The sequence below is a fragment of the Phalacrocorax aristotelis genome, chromosome Z, assembly GCF_949628215.1.
Source record: "Phalacrocorax aristotelis chromosome Z, bGulAri2.1, whole genome shotgun sequence".
NCBI classification, from domain to species: Eukaryota; Metazoa; Chordata; class Aves; order Suliformes; family Phalacrocoracidae; genus Phalacrocorax; species Phalacrocorax aristotelis.
In genome coordinates, this window is record NC_134311.1 from 44,351,748 (window position 1) to 44,375,125 (window position 23,378).

Consider the following 23,378-nt stretch of genomic DNA (forward strand, 5'->3'; position numbering starts at 1 on the left):
AGTTGGAGGAGGCTGACAGTTTGTCCTTGCCATCTTCCTGTAAAGTTAGACAATGTGTCAGTTTAATGAAAAACTGAAGCAAACTGGAAGGATGGGGAGAACAATGACCTAGAATAACAAGCTGGTTTATTGTCAGTAAAGCCTGCTTTCATCTCACTTCTCTTCAACCCTCCCCTTCCTCTTCCAAACCCCAATGCAGACAGGCTGCAAACATATTTTTCTGGTAATGTATAGGATTCTGGCTGTGAGCAGTGACAAAAAAATTAATGAAGAAGAAAGGTTCTTGTTCCTTCATGGTGTTACAGGAATCATGTTCAGCTCCTGAAATCATTAGAATAAGTGCAGTTAAAGCTTCAAAATATAGTGTTTTTATACAGGATTGTAAGAAACTGAGCTGCTTTTGTCAGTTCAAATATGCATTCTCTGTGCTTCTTGCTGTTCTGTCTTGTAAAGAGTGATACAGGTTAACCCTGTCTGGACCTACAGCATGTTGCAGATGCAGCCTCCAGGACCTCTTATTTTTTCAGCTGTTCAAAACCATATTTCTTGGCCCCAGTACTTTTTTTTGAGTCTGTGCTACAGGCAGCTTCAAAAACTACTATTTTTTTGTTGAAGTAATTTTAAAAAGTGTTTTCATGTGAGTAGCAGCAGTTTTCCTTCTCAGGGTGTTACCTTAAATACCATTCATCAGATATGAAGTGCCTGTTTTAGGGTTGTGAACTGTTGGTAACTCATGCAAATCATTTGACAAGAAAGAGTTTTAGCAGTGGAACGTCTTAGAAGAGAGAGAGAGACTATGAGGTTGAAGATGATTGAAAAGAGGTTCCATTTTCTAGTCTGTTGCAGGACCATACATTTCTTTCCTCTGGCTCTTCTGCACTCTAGCAGGACGCATCCGTAAGTCATCTGCCTGCTCCTGATCTAGCAAGGTGGTCTTCTGGAGTGATGAACCTACCTCTCCTGTCTTGTGTTTCTCTTCATGTTTTCATTACTCTCAATATGTGCAATGTGTCCATTGCACAATATACTTGTTTAGGATATGTTTACAGAGATGTCTGTAGCCTGCCTTCTGTGTTAGAGGAGTATGTGAAATACATTGGACTTCCACTATTTATGGACTTTCATTATTATTCACTATATATATAAGAGAATAATGCTAGTTTTATTTAGGTATACGTAAATAATAATAAAAGTAATTTTTACAAAGAATGAGGTCTGAATTTTGCCAGACTAGAAGGCACCGAATTGATACAATTACATTTGATAAAGTATTATTGTGTTCTTAATAACTAAAGAAACAAAACTGAGATGTGCATTTACCAACAAAGTGATACATTATGGAGTGAAAAATAACAGAAGCCTGTGGAAAGGTCACAATTTTAATCTTGACATATTTATTTTCTTTTAATGGGCATCTTGATGAAATGTAAATATTTTACTGTTGTTCTAGGCAGCCTATACTGAGCTGCTATATGGTATCATAACAGTGCTTTTTGTTGTAAAGCAAATTCAAGAACTACTTTATGTTTAGGCCTGATTCTCCCAGAACACTCCTAATCCTGTCAGTGCCCCTCTCCTCTTAACCCCTTCCGCTGAATGTAAACGGTTTTTTGGCACCATAAACTTGCTGTAACCAGCCCTTCTTCCTTATTGAAACAAAATTTTCAGGTGAATGTTTTTATTACAGCTCATTCCAAGCTCTAAATTAATCTTAAATGAATCTAAAGTCAAATGAATCTTAAAATCACCCTTTTAAGGGTGACCGATGACCTGTTCCCCAGGATATGCAGATATTTTGATACAAGTATGTTCAAATAAAACCAGATTGAGTAGCCATGTTTAGCAAAATGTGTTCTCAAATACAATCTAAGTGGCTTGATCTCTCTGGAGAGTGCAGGGACATAGAGCAGCAACTCCTAAAATTTTAGTTGCTGATGCTTATGCCCCATCAAATAGATGTTAAAAGCAAGGATGTCAGTTGAACAATGAAGCAATCTTCAACTACCTGTCTCACTTTTTTTGATTTATTTTACGTTCATGACTATTAGAGAATTCCTTGAAATGGGAAATCAGATAAATCGCACCCTGTATATACTGAAAGATGTTTAGAAAAAAACCTAAGGCATTAATGTGCACTGGATCTTTTATGGACCATTACCACTTAATATAAATAGACAAATAAAGCATCTTCTGCAGCATTTACATCAAACTCTGTAACTTGAATCATAGCGTGCTGCCTGCTTTATTGCTGCTCTTGTTTATGGCATAATCAGTGGTAACCTGACTGGAACTCAGAATTGATGAGGCAGAAGTGGGTATCTGAAAAATCAGAATAAGAGGAGGAAAACTGATAAGGCGGTTGTTGTCAAATGTACCAACAGACTTAACAGATACACATACAATAAGGGGGGAAAAAAAGGGTTTATGAATGTATTTTTGAAGCCATTCCATATACTACAAATATTTACAAAAGTCTGAAGGAGTAAAACACAATTCTGTGAAGTGCCAGTGTGGAACAGGGTGGTTAAATCATCTACCTTCTGTGAATTCAGTGATTCTGGGTTGTTCAGAATGCAGTCTAATTTTGGCAGTCCAGTTTCTTCCAGAACAAAGTCAAAACAGGCAATAGCAACAATAATAGCATATTTAAAATACAGCTGATCCTTGCAGTAATGTGGCTTGTATATCATTTCCGTTTTTTGGAGCTGAGGAGTAAGGAAAGTAGCAGGAGTGTTATGACATGCTTCTGGAAAGTAAATAAGAATGTCAGTGACTCAGTACTCCCATGATTAAATGTATCTTTTTGTCCTGTGGGCTCCAGGCTCTTGGCTATTTAAGTAAAATACAGACTATTTTCCCATAAGAGATGGACATACTTCTTATCTGAAGATGCAGTTGTTGATGGTGTAGTATATAAGAATTTCTCATTAAAGGGAAGTTTCACATGTAAGCCTGTCTTTATACTTACAAAGAATAAAAGCATTCAAGTAGTTTCCCTTTTAGACTACTCTGAAGTGTGGAATTTCAGGAGGGGGAATTTTCCTGTTCATTGTTTCCTTAGGCTTAATTTTGCTGTTCCTATTCTATGTGGATACCTATGAAGCTATTGCAGTAAAGGAGAGGTTTTTATTCAGTTTGTGACATAGGTACTTCTACTTATTTTGTTTTCAACAGGGCCTGGTTTTGCAAACAGCTAAGCATCGGGGTAATTTTATTAAGGCCATAGGGATGCAGGAAGTAAGGAAGACACATTTCTTCAGAAACAATATTGTTTCTTTTATTTTTGAGCTACCTTGTGTGATACTTGTTTCTAATTATTTGATAAATACTGTCCAGAAAAACACCTCAAGGGAATGTATGTGGACTCTTTGTCATTCACTTAGTCAGTCTTGGCATTATCATTACATTTTTGCAAATGTTACAGGTCTATGGCACTAATGATGCATGGTGCCAAGTGCTAGAAGGAAACTATATTGGGAAAAGTGTGCAGTGACAATGTTAGAGTGTAAGAATGTAGTGGTGAAGCTTGCTAATACAGGATCACACATACTGCAGCATACAGTCAAAATGATGTTGATTTCATGAGCTGCAAAGGCAGTTCTTGGACTCGTATCTCAAATTTAACACTGATAAAATGGTGCATTCTGCAGAAAGCCTACTCAGTGTACTTATGGACTATCTTAACGTTCAAAAATATTAAGGAATTTCACACAGTGCTGGGGGTGGAGAAAAATCATGCATATTTTTTTCCCCTTATTATCAAATCTGTGTTTTCCTGGTAAGAATTACATAACAAGGAGGTGTAAAATGGGAAAACCAAATGTGTTTCAAAATACCCAGAGAGCATTAGTATAGTTTAGGATCTGGAGATTAAGCTAGAAATCATCTAGCCAGGAGTGTCGATCAGTTGAATGACAAGATAGTCCAGATATTGAATAGGAAATAACACTCTAAAAAAATCATGTTTTAACAATCTCAGCGAGCACATGAAGGAACAAACCTGACGAATGACATATTTGTAGCTAGGAATTACATCATCATGTCCAGGATGAGTCACGGTGAGAAAAATTCAGGCTTCTGCATGGTGTCCCCTCTTCTGTGGGGTGAGGAACAGAGGCCTCAAGCACTGCATGTTGAGTGTGCTACTTTGTGTTCAGGCCTTGCAACAGATGGCATGTGACCGAGGACTGTGCAAAAATTCAAGAGCTGGGCTCCTTCTGTGGTTATAAACTGCTGTATTAAAATTCACACATGAATGCTATTTGTTGAAACTGTGGTCATGAGATGTAAACGTAGGTAAATCACAATAGTGATATCCTGTATTTCTCTCTCAGGGCCTATAGTTAAACTTGTATGTGACTTAGAAGAAATAAAATACTATGCATGCAACCTTTACATTCTGTGTTCTCTTTAGTCTCTGATCTCTTTTGCATGGTATAATGACAGGAGAAAAGAAAGGGTGAGTGAGGCCTAGGTGTCCATGGTAAAGGCTCAGTTACCAAAAAATATGTTGCAGAAGCAGCTTCACTCATTTGAGCCTTTTCTCATTTATTGTGATTTTGCTCCTTATCCCAGCAGGGCTAATCTTGGCCTTTGGTAACAGAGATAGGAAAGGAACTGAAATGCATGTCTTTGTTCAGTTTGCAAGAACAGTGTAACACAGGACTCTTGCAAAATAAGTACAGGTCTATATCTTGCTCTTTTGACTGCTTCTCCTAGCTTAAAGATTCCTTTTGTAACCGTCAACTTATCCTACACAGAGACTATGCAGGGAAAAAATCTCTTCTGCATACAAATGTTACTTTATGCTACAGAAGAGTGTACACCTAGACTTCCAATTCTGTGTTTTGCATGGTACAACACCATTTGGAAGGTCACCACAACTGTGGACAGTAATGCAACCTCAGTCACTTGACAAGGTTTTAAAATATGCTTCACCAGTATCTCCTACTAAAGATCAATATATTTGAAATAACCATGCAGTAGGATGTTTCCAAATATTGACAGCATGTACTACAAAACATAGAAGTAGACTTTAATACCTTGCTGAATTCTTCAGTATATTTGTTTGCTTTTGTATAGGTTTCTTCTGGTTATTAAGCTATAAAATTGAAGCATTGTCTTCTTTTGCTCTGATTTACAGGTACCAGAATTCTTTGTATGGTTGCTTTGTTTTAGCAAAAATTAGGCATATGGGTAATAGTTCAGATTGATCTATCTGCAAATATTGCTGTACTTCATGAGTTCCTCACAGAGGTGCATTGAACTATGCAGTGGCTAAAAGGTACATATATATGGTGATTGGTTTGAGTGGGTTTTTTTCCTTAATTAAAGAAATGACAGCAGAAAAGGATATAAAGTGGTAGTCTTCAAGCCAGTGATACTGAACTGCCTACTGAAACAAGATTAGGAGGCTTGATAGTTAGCAGAGGTGTGAACAGTTACTAGAGACTCCAAACTTTGAGAGGCGTATGTAGGACACTGATTTTTCTGTTTTGGCTGTCTAGAAATGCAACTGTTTCCCATAACAGCACTGTAATTATCATGTGGTGTAACTAAAAAACCTGTTTAAGAGTTTGGGATCACAATGTTATTCCGCAGTGATGTGCAGAGTTAAGGGTAATAAAAATCACACCTCACACAGGTATACACCAGTTGCAGGTTGGTACCAAGTAGTAGAGGAAAACAGGAAAAAACGTGTGTGTATATATAATTTTTCACTGAATGTGAAGGCTAAATTTCTGTCCGTTGTTTGTGGTCCACCTAATAATAGGTCATGGTAAGTATCTGAAAGTGATGAAGCCAAGGCAGGACAATCCTTTCTTTTCACAGTAGCTTGATACAAGGAAATGTGATTTACTCTAGCAAGCTGCTCAGGTCTGCTGACCCATAACAGGCTTCCACATGAGCCAGTTGTGGTTTGTTTGCACAGGCCCCCTCCAGTGGTCCTTTGCAGATACATCTCTTCAAACTTTTCTGCAGCACAGGAGCGAGTTACAACAGTTGCATCTGCAGCTAAGATCTGCTGCACTTTGGGTTTGGCTGGCTGGTTTGTTTTGATCTGTCTCTTTGATCTTGACCATGGATTGATGCCATTTTGCATAGGTAGTAGTCACCTGACAACAGGCAAATGGGACAGGTGAATATCTCAAGCTTCTTCTGAGAGATAAATATGTATATCTGCTTCATGGTGGACTGACATTTCTGCATGTTGGGTCAAAATACCTGTATTGTCCTGGGGATAAAAATCAAGTTTGTTTTCTTTGCTGTCTTCCCTACAACATAACTTTATGCTACCAGCTATTTATGACTTTCTTATTTATTTTCTCCCCTCCCTGAATACCCTTTTGGTAATTCAAAGTTAATGGCACTGAATGCCTGTTTTTAATAGACCAAAGCATAAAGCTTTTCCTACCCATATATTTCCTTTCTACTTTGCCTCCCTTGCTCTTCATCCACTATTGCTTCCCATTCCTCCTTTCCTCCCAGTTCAACTGTGCAAAATCTCTTGCTGAGTGTCTCCCTCCCCTTCTTGCCTGTTTTTCTCTTTTTTTTGTTGTTCCCCATCCCAAATTGCTGTGTTCCCTTGCACCCTTCCTGTCGGTTCTATGCGTGAACGTCTTCAAAGTGAAAGACCGTATGCTTTTCAGCTAGTTCTAGTTTTCTTCCTGCTGTGAGGAAGCAAAGGAAATGAGTGAAGTGAAGGCTATCCCAAAGAGGCGGGGTTTCAATAGCCTTGGCTGCTTTCTGATCAAAGAAGGATGCCCAGCCTCATGGAGATACATGCCATGCAGGTATGAAATACCCCTACAGATTCCTCTTCCATCCATCCACCCTGATATATGTCAGCTCTTGGAAGCTGTATTTGTTATGCAGAGTACCCGTGCTACCTTAAACTCAGTGGTATGGAAGGAGAACCTTACAAACCTCTGCAGAGACCACTCTGGCTTGTTTTGAGACCTGCTGGGCCCATTGGTGTAAGAGGTTGTTCAGACACAGGTGTACCAACACAGGCAAATTGGTAGAGCAAGGAATCAAAGGTTGTTTAATTAGAAAACCTCATTATTATTTCCACGATTCAGAGAAACTCCCAAGTGAAGCATCTACCAAAAAAGCGTTGCAGGACTTGTGCGTTACCACTGTGAGGGAGAGGGGTTTGCCATCAGCTGCCAGGTTAAGGCTGTGTGTCTGTCCATCATAGCCTCACTTAGCATCGCCCTGGCAACTTCTTCATCCTCATGAGCAAAAGTGCAAGCTTAGACCTGTATCTCCAAACAAGTGTGTTCTGCTGAAAGCCATTTGCATTGAAGTGAGATATGGATAGTGTCCGGTTTTTTCTGGCTTTTATGCCAGACCAGTGTTAGTCACTGCTAGTTAACATCAGCTATTTTTAATGTGGTACAACACCTTCAGTCTGGCCTGGTGGGGCATCTTACAGTGTCTAGCCTCCTTCTCTCAGTCTCGCATGTGCATACAAGCAAACTTGCACACACACAAAAACACACCAGCCAGAGCACCTCAGTAAAGATTGTTAGCTGATCTCCTAATTTGCTTCTTAAACTAATGGCCTTCTCTTACAAGCATTTGGATAATACAGTGCTCTGCAAGAAAACCGCTCTCACCACCATCACCGTTTTTGTGACCTTCAGCTGCACCTGCTTGTGCAATGAAGGGCCCATCTCTGCCTGTCCTGTAGCCATCCTTGCTGCTAGAATGATGAGGAGGGGTATGCATGCAGGGTCATCTGGCTGGCTCGTATTTGTGTCTCACTATTTTCTTGCCTTTTATTTGATGGTCCTTAATAACTAGTGCAGGGCTGCAGTTCAGTGCTCTTATAATGGTATCATATTGTAAGCCAAACTGAAGAGCAGTCTCTTCATTTGCTATAAAGTAAAAGTGTAGCTAGCTAGTCTGAAATATTAATTATTATCCCTTTTTTCTTACCTAGCTAATCATCAGGGTGCTAATTCCTGGGAACAAGACACAAAAACGAGAGGTTGAGAGGAAGTGAGTGCACACTGCTAACAGCAACTATTGAACGAAATTTTCTATAAATACATTTAAACATATGTGCCATTCAGCGGTACTGACTTATGTCATCTTGGACTAGAACAATAACAACCTAGTTAACAGTAAAATCATAGGCTGAAAAAGGTATTTAATTTATTTAATCAGATGTTCCAGCTAATTAATGCCAGGTAAGGCATATGAGAAAGTAGAGTACCACATTGTATACTTTAAATATAAGAACACTCTATTCCTGTGAGAAAGCATTGATTTAATTGATTTTTTTTTAACTTTAGATTGTGGAAACTGTAATGTTCATAGCCAGTGACTTTTTTTTTTTTTAATTGAAAAAAGCTGATTTGTGTGCAGATGTGTCCTTTACTTATAGTGATAGCTTACAATTTTGAATTTTCTCATATTTCCAGCTAGCCACTTGGAGAGAACTTCCTAGGGAGGAAGACAGTGGTGTGGTTATATATTATTTAGGAACTTGCTTTTTTTTATACAAAAATGTTTGTATTGGTGCAATTAATGTGGAGTGTAAACCATATCTAAAAAATAATGGAGTGTTTCAGAACTGGCAAAAATATTTAGTAATGCTTCGTTTTACTTTCTTGCTGCCAAAAATGTTCAGAGACAGGTTTTTGATTTAGTTTGACAAGTGAAAGACTGTTGGAAAACAATTCACATACATCACTTGGCTTTAAATAACTACATAACAATGTTTATTTGAAAACATTTATATTGCCATTTAAAAGTTCTGTGGCTAGGCTTCTATTCCTTAAAACAACTGTACATTTTTCTTCCCAAGATAGACCTCATGTTACTTAATGCCAGTAGGATAGGTATGTATGCTGATGTGGTTTTGTTTCTTGAAGTACACTACAAGTATATTCATAACTTCAGATGAGTGCCAAATTCAGCATATGGTCAGGCAAAAAAGTAGTTCGTTGCTCATTCTGATCTGCCCATTGAAGACTGACTTGGAGAACAAAAGTATATGGTTCCTTGTAAGCAGCAGTGGTAACTTTTACATTTAAGTAGCTATATGGTCAGAGAATGGAATAACTTTTTAAAAATACTAGCAGTTCTTTTGGTGCGCATAGTGGTGCAGTTCTACTCTAGTGGTTGTAAAATGGCTGTCTCAGTTGATGACAACTAGATAGCAGCTATGACAAATAGCAACTATTTCCTTATATCCTGAGCAGCTCGTTCCTTAATTGGTTTCAGAGTTTCATTTTATTGTATAACTCTTGTTTTTTGAACTAATATTGTCTGATGCAGCTTCTGAATTTTTTTTCCTTCTTTGAAGCTGCCTCTATAGTTTACAAAGAAACACATTAGAAAGCTCATTTAAACCAAGAAGACTCCAGGTTTTGGGCTTTATAAGGCAGTTTTAACTTTCTGGAAGGAAAATAGTCGGGTGTTATAATCAATAATAGATTTTATTATTTAGTGCAGTAACTTAGTGTCTCAATGTGAATTTATACATAACTTCCAATTTTGGTGCTTACATCAGTCCATTGTTGAGTGACCTTATTTTTCACACAAGCTAGGCACCTGAAAAACAAGCTGCTGTTGAAATGTACATTTGGGAGCCTAACTGTATCTGTGTGTTGCTGTAGATAGTTCCCCCAACCTAATCTTGAGGTTAGTTCTGGTGCTGTTGCCCAGCCCATTGGGCACTGCTGCTAACGCTGTCTCTCAGTCCTGCTTTCTGGTTTTGTCAGCAGTGGACTTGCAACTCTGAGGTTGTACAAAAGTATGTGAGAGATTGAAACAACTGAGACAATCGATCTCTCATTCAACGTGGGCCAGAGGTCTGGCATGTTGCATCACCTTTCTCATCACCTTCCAAGTTTCTTCTTGACCTCAGGGAAGTCCATGTAAAAGCTGTGCTCACTGTTGTAAGGAGTTCCATTATGATTAATATTCTTTGGTGGGTTACTTCTTTATTAGTTTAATTGTCTAGGTGAGTTCTGGAGCCTGAGGAACATGGGCACCATAATAAAGATGCTAGCAAATGCATGCTTGGAAGGCAGGGCCATAACAGCACCAGCTTAGATCAACTGAAATTGTTGCAGATATACAGCCTGAGTGGTACTTGATGGTACTATGGAAACCAGGAGAAATCATGGCAGAGTATCCAGACCTTTCATTCCTTCAAGACAGTACCAACTGCATTTGAAACAGTAGTTTAATGTCAGAAAATATCCAGTATTAGCTATCGCATCCTCCAAGGTAATCTGTCCAACTCTTCAACCACCTTTTTGCAGCTGTATAAAAGGCCCTCAAATGGAGACAAAAATGGGATTTTAAAGACTTGGATTTCTTAACCTGGCTGCCTAAAAGCTTAACTTAGCTAGCATTCAGTAAAAGCTGTATGAACAAAAATTATACTTGCAGGACCTGGAGTAAGAAAGCATAGAGAACATGAAGATCATGATAATCCACTCCAGCATAGAGCTCAGCATTTCCACAGCACATCGTTCTGCAAACTTTGTTGTGATTGACTGCATGCTAATATGTTAATGGTCTAAATAATTCCTAGTGGTGTTTCACTTACAAGTTGCTTGTGGAGAACTGATGAACAGACAGTGCCATCTGTTTCAGTGCATGTGAATTACTTTAACAACATCTTCTGTGTGTTGTCCACTCAACAATCTTTTTTTGAACGTTCTAAGCAGATTATTTCTATCATCTTTCTTCATTATGTTCTTCTGTTGTGAAGTTACGTTTACATAGCAGTTTTGAGTTGGTGAAGAAAAATGTGGTATGGCTGACCTTTCCTTGACGTGGAAAAAAGGTGGATGAATAGAGACAAGATAAAGGTCTCAGAGCATTACAACTGTTGTGAAGTTCTTGGGGTTTCATACACATTTCTCATCATAGTAATCTGTTTTATGCTTTTCTACTTTTGATCTTGTGTGTTCACTCTGTGCTTTTTATACTTAGCTTTATCCATTTGACCAATTTTTTTCCTTTTTTTATGATTCTTTCTGGAGTTTCAGATAGCTAAAGTTGTTGGTTTGACCAAATTCCCTTTTCGTATATATTCCCTGCCCAGCAAGGTGGGATTGTTTGCACCTCCGTCTGTGTCATTCCTTTAGAAAATAAGTAACATTTCCACTGACCTCCTTTTCCCCTTGTATGAGACCTCATTCCTCTTGGTTCTTACCTACCAATTACATGACTGATGCATTTTGCCTCATTTTCCTTCCAAAAATAATGACCACCATATCATGTGATCCCTGTCATTCAATTTTGTATGTACTGTCAAAAGCAAATGTGGAAGAATTTTCCCTCTGATTGTGCTTTTTGCTTTCTTAATCAACCATTTGTCCCAACATGCTGCAGTATTTTGTTGGACAGCATGCATTATGTGGTGGTGTTATCTCAAAGTGCAAAGTCTGGTATGTGTTAGTAATATTAGGACCACTGCCGTATGAAAGTTGCCAAAGGAGCAGAGCCCTGATTCTGGACTCTGCAATGTCTTCTACCTGCACCCTTCCCTGTGATGTGACTAACTTCTATTTTCTTCTGTTGCGTACAGTGTATATAGTGTGCAGATGGTTTCCTTCTTTCACTTGTTTCAAAGAAAACCCCATCTTGACAATTGTTATTAATTTGTAAATGCAGTTGGCTTTATAGAAATATTGCTAGTCTTCTAAAAGCTACTGCTGTTGGCACATGACATCTCAATTATGAAAATTCAAGTAGCAATTGGGAAGTCTTCTTTGGCTACGTACAAATACGCCTTTCTACTTTGTATGCTTTCAGTCTCTTGCAAAATAATGAGAAATTAATGAGGCCATTTTGCTTCGTAAAAGGAGGCCCTTGTTAGCAGTTGCTGCCAAATGCACAATGTGGCGTCAGTTACGTTAAGGATCAAATGTTTGTTCTTTCTCATCGCTGTTCTGGGATCAGTGATTTGAAAAGTCCCATAGTTTTTAATACATGAACACCATCTACTATGCGACCAAAAGTTTGCTCTGCTTTTACAGTTGATATTTGGAAAGACGTAATTGATCCTTCAGCGCTTCTGGGGAGAGCAGAAGACACAGCAGTTGGGAGTAGAGGTTAAATAGCCTAATAGGCAGTGGTGGAGTAAGATCGATTTGACACTCAGAATTTGGTAATTTATGGAGGAGAAAAACAAAAAAAACCAAAACACCTCTTCCTAGAGGGCTTTCAAGTTATCTGTGAGATGCAGAATTTGAAAAATACAGAAGTTACATAGGGATGTATTTTGTTGGAAGAACTCAGTATGCTATGTTTCCAAGGACTTCTAAACTTTGATTCTTTTAATAAGTTTGCAGTTCTATTTCCATTGCTTTAAGCAAGTTTCCATCTGAAAAAGTCACAGCAGATTATTTTCAAAACAGTGTGATTTGTTACAGAAAACAAAATATGTAGCTATAGCTCGTGCTATTGTTGTGGCTGTTTCTGTGACTCTGGATATTACAGTTGTGGAGTAGTCTGTTTCACCTCAGAACAGGTTAATGCACTAGGAGTGCCACCTTAAGTGGAAGAGGGCAGGACTCTAAGTTGTCAGGTCTCCCAGGTAATCAAGATGTTTTCTGAGTATTTGTAAACTGAGATGGAGGTGGTATTTGCTGAAGTTCTACTTTTTCATCTGTTTTCCCTTTCTGAAAGCTAAGGGAGGAGGATACATGATCTGACACTTCTTGCAGTAAATCAAAGCATTACAATATAAACATATATATTTTATAATACAAATAACATGAATGAATAAATTTTCAAATTCAGCCTGCAAACTAAAAAAAAAAGGTAATCCTATTACCACTTTAAAAAAAAAAAATCAAATACTATGTAGTATTCCTGTAAATAGGGGGTCACTGTAAAAATCAAACAGTATCAGAATCTTATCATTGTACTTAAGTTAGTTACTAAGAGCCTAAAAGACCTGAAACTAAAGTGTGTTATTAAGCTACGTAAATAAAGGTGGTGTGAACAGCTGAGATGACTTAGAATAGGTGAACAGTCTGAATGGCAGTTTTGTAATGGTTTTTGCTTGCTGCTTTCTCTGTAGCCTTTGTGCTGTCCTGGCATTATCATGAAGACCGTGAGAAGGAGGAGATTATTTTTTTCCATTTTACTTCAGATGTGAATTTCATCACTTTGTGTATACTACTTGTGATCTCCATCTCCCTTTTATTTTTGAGGCAAAATGAAAGAAGTAATTAAATTTTTTGGCTAATCAGGATTTGAAACTAGACAACATGAGTAGGCTTGTCTTAACAATTTTTTTTTTTCTGGGCGTAACAGGCTATACAATTTCTGATCTGCTTTTTATAGCTCAGTGCAGCTGTTCACTTTGAAACTGTTCATCCTAGCATTAATCAGCAAGACCGGTCTCTTCCAGTTGTCACTAATGCAACAACAGTCCTATCACAAATTTCACCCAGAAGTTTTGACTTTCAGTTCCTCTTACAACCTCCATAACCAGCTGGGGGTGGAACTTGCCAATGTAACAGACCGAACCATCCTTTTTTTCTTCACTCTTTTCTCCCTCTCCTTTACAATTCATACAATATATTTTGTTTCTGCTAGTTAGGAAAATAAGATAGATTTTTAAATTTTTTTTAGCAGGATAAATCAGTGGTATCTACAATACAGTGAGAAGTTTGCTCTGGTTTCATAGTTGGTATCTGGAAAAATGTAAGAGATCTTTCAGCACTTCTGGGAAGAACGGAAGTCACAGCAGTTGACAGTAGTGGTTAAATAGCCTGATAAGCATTACAGGAATCAAGTAGATTGAAGACTCTCAGGCTGAAGTTCTGAATTTGAAAACTCATGGAGGAAAAAAGAGTTTTTCAGTTTTGAAGCTTTTCTTGAATTTCTGATGATTGTCCAGTGCATTGCGGTATGTAAATATTGACTTCATTCTCAGCATGTACTAACTTTTACTCCTCTTGGATGTTTCAGGTATGGGGACATATAGGTATGTTTGATCTTACATGGCTACATGTCTTCTGCTGTCAAGAAGTGATTCTATTCCACAGACTAGTGTCTGGGATATTATTAAAAAGAGGAGAAGAAAAATGAAAAATAAATAGCTGAACTGTAAATGTATTTTCCTATAACTGAGTAGCCATGTACATTATCTCAGTTTTCACTTGAGGGCTATGTAATTGTCCAGACATTCGTGTGCAAAGAACATTCACTGGCATTAAAAGACATAGGGGTTTTGGAGAGGAGGTTAGCTTGTCATGACTTGAGAGAGCTGTAGAATGTCTCATGTATTGCCTCCTTTCTTACTCTGTACTACACCAAATTATGCTTCATTTCACTTGTTTACATCTGCTTATTGGCACACTGCCTAGGTTCTTAAACACCACTCTATGTTGCCTGATCACCTCAGAATGAAAGCAACTAAATAATAAAAATTGTAGCCAGTGTTGTTTTAAAGCCTAAACAAAAGCTCTGTAAAGAAGCTAAAGTGTAATAAAAACAGTTTAGGTCACACTTTTCACCTGATGCTAACAACTGAGCTGCCTCTTGAGTGTTCTGAAAATAGTGCAATACAAAAAACCTCTCAGATTCCTTCATCAGTTCCTGTTCCAAGGGACACTCAGAAGTATGCTGATATTTTAAACTTGATTTCCTGTGGAAACAAAATGAAGGTACGTTTGTCAGAGGATGTTCTGTGTGTCCTGAGCCCCTTTTGCAAATCATCTTATAAATAATCCTACTGTTCAAATTGTACTGGAGAGGGAAGGGGAAAGCTGTTGTCAGTTTTGGTTGACCTAAATTCATCAGCTAAATTTGACAGTAGTCCAGAATACAAGCAAGTTCATGGAAAATAGGCAAGACAATATCTAATTGGGAAAACTGGTGCTGATGTACGTGTCATATTAGGTGGCAGAGAATCCAGATAGGAGGGAGACTTTATAAATGCATCATCTGTGAGAGAAGTTTGTTCAGTGCCTAAGAAGGTGTGAGCTCCAGTCTTGATCATCCAAAGGGAGTAGGGGAGTTAGCTTTATTACTGCCTTTTAGTCTTCGAGCTACTCTCCTGTAGCTCCAAGAATGCTGTGAATGGTTTTGGGGCACTCGAGGCTGGCGGGGGGGATCACAAGAGGACAAGTACTTAGAGAGTAATTTTTCATTAATGAGTATATGTTGATGGATTTCTTGTGCTTTGGAGCATTTTTGGTTTAGAAGTTTTCCCCCTTCCCACATCACTGTGTAATGCAGATTTGCAGTTTCATATTGGAGCTGAAATCTGGCAGCGTATGACTCCGTCCCCAAGGTGGTTTGGTGGAAGTGTGTTGTCATATAGATCTGCAAGTCCTTTTAGTGAATTGAGGAACTGACTTATCAAGCTGCTTTCACAACTACCACACGGAAAAGTATAATTGGGCAAATCTTACCAGTGAAAGTGAGTTTTGCAGTAAATGAAATGGCTGAAGTAATAACAGAGGAGTGACAAGGGCTACCAAGGAATTTAACTTGATTCTTTTTAATGGAATACACTATAAACGTGGTTTATAGGATTAGAAATACCTGGCAACATCTTTACTTGTGCTGACAAACTGCCATCATCAAGAATGCAGTCTTGTGTTGAAAACTTCCAGTTACTTAGGATAGGTAAAATGGTTGTTCTGATAATCTCCGTTTTTTGTCTGGTACTAACTTAATATCCTTGGTATGAATTTAATATGAGATTCTGCGTGCTCCTCTGAGGAGTCAGCTGCCCCATTCTAGGGGTTTTGTATCTTCCTGGAGGAAGAAAACTGTTCAAAGATTAGAAGGTGGCTGTCTCTAATAAATAGGTTATCCACAATGGACAGAAGTATGAGAACCAAATTTCTTGATTAATTCCAAAATTGTGTATTCCATGGTAATGCATTCACTTACAAAAAAAAAAGTGCTTCCTGAAAATCCAGTTGTGTTCTTCAGACTCTTAAAGATTAATAATGTGCACCAAACAGTCAATTTTATTTGTATGTTATTGGTCTTAAGGAGACCTAATTAATTCTGTATTTTTTAACTTCCAGTATTTTCCCTGTGCCCACTGGAAAATTTTAAGCGTAATTTTGTTTTACTTTGCCTTTGTGTTTTACTCCTAATATTTAAAATGATAAATAATGCCAAGTGGAAAGATAGCAGAACATTTTCTTTCAAATTTAGTTTCTCTTCCTGGTGGATGTACTAGTGAGTGTAGAAGCCTGCCAGCACTAGACCTGGGAGATATCTCTCTCAAAAGCTGGGGGGGGGGGGGGGGGGGGCAGGCAGGGCATGTAAAATCTTAATTATCAGCCAGGACAAGGCAGCAGTTGTAGTCAGAAGCTGTGTGGCTTGTATTTGGAATGTGCTTTAAAAAATTATTTAATTAAGAAAATTATTTAAAGATGCCAAGAAACAGAGTCTTCAAACAAATGTTTTCTTGATAGTGGAAAGAAGGCAGAATTAATCTTTGGTTGGATAAATTAATGTGTGAGGCCTAACGACAGCATTTGTCATGGATGTTGGCTTTCACTAAGTTGGTGAGAATTCTAAAGTTTACTTGAAATTCAGCTGAAAGGCGACTCAGGTGTTAGTACCATGTATCTGTTCCTGTGAGCTGGGCCTACGCAATTAAGGTAAAAACAGATAATTATAATCTAGCAAAATGAACGCCTTGTGCTGTCAGTAGAACGTGAATTTCTGCTGTATAAGGAAAACGCAATTACAAATTCAAGAACAAAAGAAGAGAAGCTGGGTAGGAAGCTTCGATTTGCTGTCTGTCACCTCAGTTCTTAAAACTCTAGCTGCATGGCGGGTAGGGTGGTGCTGGCATAGTGGGCTTCTGGCTAGGCATAGAAATTAAAAAGGCGCCCCTGTAGTTTTAGAGGAAGATGTGTATGGCACTTTTTCCCTGGAATAATTTAAATTGCAGTTTGTGTTATTTAGGAAGTGTTTGATTCAGCAGTTCCAGTGTGAGAAACTAAAGTGTAAAACATAGATTTCTTTGTTTAAAGGTTGAAGCATATACTGAGTAGGTGTGGTTCTTTTAAGTCTGCATTTAGGACAAGGAGATATTCTGAGCAGGAAGTTGGAATTGAAGGCATGTGTCTCAGGAACTGAACAGGTCACACTAGTTTTTGCTGCAAATAAGGCTCATCACCAGAATGTTGACTTTTCAAGAGCTTTTGGGAAAAATACTCTTTAAATTTCTATTGGACTTAATGTTTCTCTCTCTTTTTTTTATTTATTTTATTTTATTTTATTTTATTTTTTGTCATCAGGTAGGATATGTGGTGTCTAAGAAGCTAAACAGATCTTTATAGCCCAGTCTCTCACTGAATACCTACAGTATTTTCAAGACTAAATGTTTTCCTCCTCTGCCTGTCTGCCCCAGTCTTACTTTGAGTCTGCCCTTTGTCAGATACATGCAGAGATCCTGTGCTTTAGACAGTAGTTTCTCACTATTGTAATAAATAAATAGTTGTAGCTTAGCCTGGAAGTGGATCCAAGACTGTAAGTTGTGACCTGTCTTTGCACTCAGCACAACTGAGACAGTAGCTCTTGCTATGTGCGCTATAAAGCCCATGAGAAGGCACTCTGTACCACTTCAGTAGCTGCAGAGCAGGGAGAAAAACACACAAAGTAATACTTGCTTTGCAAAATATTATGAGCATGCAATAGAAGATGGTTGTCACAGCAAAAATCTTCAAAGAAGTTTAATAGTACCCCATTTAAGTTAGAGCTGTGTGCTCTGTTTCTCAAAAGATTAGGAACCAAAATAATTCTATTCTAGATGCATCTAGGAATGAAAAAACTGGCATAGATAGGAAAGATTTACCTTTTTCATGGTGGCAACAAACAGGCTTTTCCGTGTCTGGCATGACTGTATTCTTCAGCTAACTTCTTATTAAAAGTAGGTTTCCATGTTGCGTTCGTATTTGGCTTTTGCTGAGTATGTGTGATAATATTTTAGGAAATTCTGGGAGCAGTAGAACATCCTATCATATTGGTAGTGTTGGGGTTGTGTGGAGAAGAAAATGTGGGGGCTTTTGGTTGTTTTACCAAGGGATGAGTTGATTAAAAAGTCTTCCTCCTACTAGTGATTAAAATGACATTTCGTTTCCTGTAGAAGCTGTTTTAACAGAAGTTCTTCATGTCTTGTCGTTTGTACTTGTAGAGTTAAAAGCATGGATCAGTGTTAAGCAGTATTAAATACGTGAATATAGTTAAGCTAGGTAAACTACACTCAGTTTTAAAAGCTGTCAAAACTGAGTTGTTGCCTTTAAGTGGGAGTTTGATATGCAGGATTATGCTAATGCAAATTCAGGTAAAGGAATTTTTGATTAAGATATGTTAGTTGTGTGAAGGCTACAATGAAGATTGTAGCTAGCTGCAGCAGGAAGTACTGGTATGTAACATTAGGAGAGTTTTTTCTAAGGCGGTACTGTTTTTTTCTCATAAAATCCAGCTTTCTACTTGTTGTCCCCCTTTTTTGGTTTGGGTTTTTTTTTCTCTCAGGTGCAATTAATAGTCTGCTTCTCTGAAGGGGAATACTGTTTTGAACAGAAAATACTGTTTTGAACTCTTATGAAAAGATTTCTTAGTAGGGTTATGTATACTTTTCAGTTTACTAAAAAAGTAAATTCAGTGAATGAGGTGTGGGAATTTTTTTTAAAAATCAACTTTTAGTTTTATACAAGATGCTATTTGCACTGATTAAAGGCAAATGAGATTTTTTCTTCCGGTGTGGTTGAGAAAGTAAATTGAATAACTTTACTGATGTGGCTTAAAACAGATGTGGAAGGTGGAAGGGAGAGCTGATTCCAAAGAGGTATCAAATAATACCTGATTGTGTAATATTTTCCTCATATGTTTGTCAAACCATTTAAACTATGAAATAGCTCACCTCAACAAGACTACTCACAGAAAAAGTTGGCTGATGGTAACTACCATTATGGATAACTTCCAAAACTAATTTATTTGTTATCTACGACTATTCAGTGTGCAGTCCTCCAAACGGTCACTTCTATTGCTTATCCTTTTGGCTTTGGTGGAATTAAAATATGGGCTATCCCAAGTGAGTGGAGATTATAAGGTTTAGTATTTAATTTTCAAAGTCCTCATGGAAGAGAGCATGTAATTACACAACACTCCAGAGCATGTATGTCTGCTGCTCCACATAAATGTTTTATTGTAGGGTTGCTTGTGCCACAGTAGTGAAATATCTAGGACAAAGAGAAATTAGACTGCATTGGTTCTCTCCTGTGTAATACTGCTAGTTTCTAAGTACATTAAATGACCCATTAGTAACCAAGTTATTTGAGATGATTCTTGAAAATCATCACTTATAGCTGGATTCTTGCTTCAGCTGAGTAATAGTAGAAAAAGAAAATCTAAAGCTATTCTGCGAGATGTGAAATTGTGATGGATTTTTCTTTTAATAGGTTCTGGAAAACATTAACACCAATGAATGACTTGATCTTCACACTCAGCTCCAGATGACTTGTCCTGTTGTTTGTAAGGGTATGTATACTTCCATTGTGAAAGTACTGGCAAAGTCTAGAATTATTCTAAAAGACATCTTTGTAGCTTTTTGTTTTCACTTTGGCAGCCACACTTAGTGTCTGACCCAAGGGACCCCTAACTTAATGGTTTATTCTTGATCTAGAGTCACTTTACAGCCATGATAAGATGCAGTGTCCAATATCTCCTTGCTTCTTTGAGGAGATAGAGCATGTCAGTGCAGCCAAGGGCCTTGGACCTCTGAGACATACCAGGGAATATCTGGCTTGCAAGTTTCATATTTTTGCCTTTCAAGATCATCTCATGCAGTCTGCTGAGGAGCAAGATTTCACTGCAGTGTCTTCCTGCAGACCTGCATACTGGTGTTGAGAAAACAGAAATGGAGGGTTGTGTAGAATCAGTCATATGCTGGATGTGTGCCTCAGGCAGTCTTGTCTTTTTAGCCTGCCTGAAAACTATTCATAGGAATATCCTAGATATGTCACTGATCTTGGTGACTTGCTGTCCTCTAAAAAGTTTGAATTTAGCAAAAAATGCATAATAAATTGTACGATGTTTTCTGAACACTGACTTTTCTAAAGCAACTACTTTGTTTATAACTTAAGCTTCTATTTTTAGATGTCATCTGTTACTGAAAATGGAGATGTTACTTCAGGAAAGCCAAATGAAGAGAAAACATATAAAAAGGTAAATAGGACTTACAACATTTTCACTGCATGTTTTTCCCTTCATATTGGTAATTCAAACCTGCTGTAAGTGAAATATATTTCAGAACTGACTAAAAACAAAAACAAAACACATTCCATGGATTTTTTGAAAGTACTTTATTCTTTCTCTGAAGTTGTAAGGCACTTAACACCCACTGCAAGAGCTGACTATTTGAAAGTGTGTTCAGTGCAGCTTTAAAATACGCAGTCTTGCTAGACAGACCTAAACACCTAACAGATAGGCATAAACACCATTGTCAGAAATTTAGCATGGTAAACGCTTTGAATGTTTTTTTGATGTGTCTGGCCTACAAACCTACCGTATCAGCTTAGTGCTCTGCCAAACAGTAAGCTTTTTTTTTGGTGTTAAGAGAGGACATACGTAATGTAGGAGCATGTGTCACGGTAGCAGCTATTTAGGGCTATTTAGACGTTGTCTCTGTAGCTGATCCTGGTTTTGTTTTTGTTTTTCTGGCACTGATTGTCTGAGACCAGCATTATTTAGGTCCACCTAGTACTATTAATAACTAAGAAGATAACTAACTAACTACAAATGCATATTTTTCTATACATATTTACACAACGAAATTGTTAGCTCCTAGATTTGATAATTTTCTTGACAGATCACCTCAGATAAGTTTGTGTTTTTTTCTTAATTTGTGTAATCTAGCACAGAGATCCACATGCTCCTACAGTATGTATTGTGGTTTAGGGTTTTTAATTTGAGTGTTGCCTATAGCACTGCTGGTGAAATCAAGGACAATAATAAGCTACTATTTCTTTTCTTACCCCTTTTATTGGCAGCTACATTCTCAGTATCTGTGTGGCTTTAACATTCCAGATTATTTCCTTTCATTTCAGAGAAAATTGTTTGAGAAAATGCATGTTTTTCATTTTAGATATAGGTCTAGATACAGGTTTAGATACAGTCTCACAGCCTGTGACTTTAAAATATTGAAGTCTGAATTGTTCTTGACATTTAGTATGAGAAAGGAAGAAAAGTTCAGTGCCTGAGTTGGATACTTCTGCAGTTTTATATTGCTAGACTAGACAAGACAAATCCTGGTAATCCCACCACAGGTGAGTTTTTATTCCCCCCAGTCATCCTACATACTCTTCTCTGTTCCTGTCCAACTCTAAATTCAAAATATTCCAGAGGAAGCTTTATAAAGACTTCTCACCATGGCACAAATTATTCTGCGTATTTACTGGCAATACATCTCTGACAAAACCTAGGATCCACAACCACATCACGTTGGGAGATCACAGTGACTATCATCTCCAAATTCTAACCTTTCCCCTGAACCACTGGTTGTCTGTACTTGTATCTTATGCTAGTTTAATTGCTTTTCTTATACTTACATCTTCAGTTGTTCTGTTTTCAAGATCCTGTGTTGCATACGCCCCATAGTTTAGTGTTATCACCAAATATTTTCGTTATGCTCCTGCTTCTTGTGATAATGTTAGTAAATAAATTGTAGGGTCAAATTTTATTAATTTATCTATGCAGGGCTTACTGGTAGTGAGTCTTTGCCCAATGCTTTCAGTTTTAACAGTGTATCTCTCCTCTTAAGCCAAATTCCTTACAAACCTTGCACTTTCTGTTAATTCTCACCTTCCCCCATATTGCATGTAACATAGTTTCATTTTTTCTTTTACAGTAGTCCAGAGGAATCAACTTTCTAGAAAGTTAAAGGGTTGGTTACAGGGTGAGCACGGCAGGACCTTTGTCTGACAGATGCATTTCATGCCATTTCCCATTTAATTCCATATTTTATGTAATTTTCACAAGGAGATCTTGCTCTATTGAAAGCTTGTTTACAGTTAAGACCCACCTGTCTTTTATTGCCCACATCACTTTTCTTTACTCTTCTATACAGGTATTGAACTTACAGTTCTCCAGTCATGTGTTGTTGCACTTGATTTGTTTGGCTGGAAAATACTGTGACTTGACTATCTGTGACTTCCTGTGCCAATTCCTCCAGAAATCTGGGCTGGCAAAAAGCATGTTTCCTCAGCTGATGCTTTTTCAGCTACTTGAGCAGTTCTTGCTCTCATCCACCACTGCCCATGTGGAAACACTTAGGCGAGATATGTAGTTCCAAGGTCAGACCATGCTTCCTAACCGATTATCATTGTTCAGAGGCTTCCCTTCCATCTTATTATGTTGTTTTTTTTAAAAAAAAAAAAAGATGAAGGAGCTTCTGCTGTTCAGCTTAGGAAGGCAAAGGTCAGTACCTTGGCTTGAACTGGGACAATTCTGTTTTTCTCTCTGCTCTGCAGGAGTAAAAAACCTCTAATGTATCACACAAAGGCAGCTGTATAATTGCTGTTAAAATGGGACTGAGTAAGTTTATGAAGGACTGTGTGGTGTGGGACCAGCGTGTGTCTTTGACCTGGAATATTCTTACCAGTGATGTGCTCCCCTGAAAAGGTCTGGTAGCCAAAGGAGTTTTGTCATGAGATGTGGGCATGGAGGGTTTCAGTGGAGCAGTAATATAGCTAGAAGCAGAATGAATAACTAACATGTAGTTCAGAAACACAGACCGTAGAAAAGTTTTGTAATGTCAGTTTTTATGTGGGTAATTCAAGGGGTTTCTAGTGATAATTCTAGGAGATAATAATCTGAAATGTGATGGTAGTTTCAGTCTCAATCCCACCCCATGTAAAACGTCACCCTTTCAAAGCAGAGAGATTAGTGAAGGAAGAGTTAATGTCATCCTGCCATTGCCTCCTGTTGTGGGACCCACTGGTTCCACATGAGGACTCATTAACAACTTTGGCACGAGCTGTGTGGTTTGATCTTACCTTTAAAGTCTTCCATGGGCTCTTTATCGTCTCACAGAGCCTTTTGTTTTAAAGAGTTTTGCATTTTGCTTAATTATATTTTGTGTCCATTCATCTCTCATAATAGCATGCAAAGATTATGTCAGTGTAGCTTTAGTCATCTATGTATAGATATGTTAAAATTACATACAAACAAGAAAAGTGATGCATGGAAAATGTATGCTTTGTGATGTAAAATCCAATAACCCATAAGAGAAAATTAAATAAATGCCTTGGCCTTAGAGGTGTTCACCTTGTGCCAGGTCCTAACTCATCGTATATATCTTAAGCGATGTTTTAGTTGCTTGATCTGAAAATGTAAACATCCCTAATTAATTAATA

The 23,378-nt window shown here is 37.8% G+C and overlaps 1 protein-coding gene across 6 annotated transcripts in view; it reads left to right on the forward strand.

Annotated features, from left to right (window-relative positions):
• The window catches only part of PIP5K1B (phosphatidylinositol-4-phosphate 5-kinase type 1 beta), a 114,282-nt gene that overhangs the window by 15,832 nt on the left and 75,072 nt on the right, over window positions 1–23,378 (forward strand). For all 6 annotated transcript variants that reach the window (XM_075078985.1, XM_075078987.1, XM_075078988.1 and 3 more), the window contains exons 2-3: window positions 19,425–19,503; window positions 20,122–20,190. In XM_075078985.1, coding sequence (XP_074935086.1) covers window positions 20,122–20,190 — 69 coding nt within the window. In that variant the 5' untranslated portion in view covers window positions 19,425–19,503. The remainder of the gene's footprint in view (window positions 1–19,424; window positions 19,504–20,121; window positions 20,191–23,378) is intronic.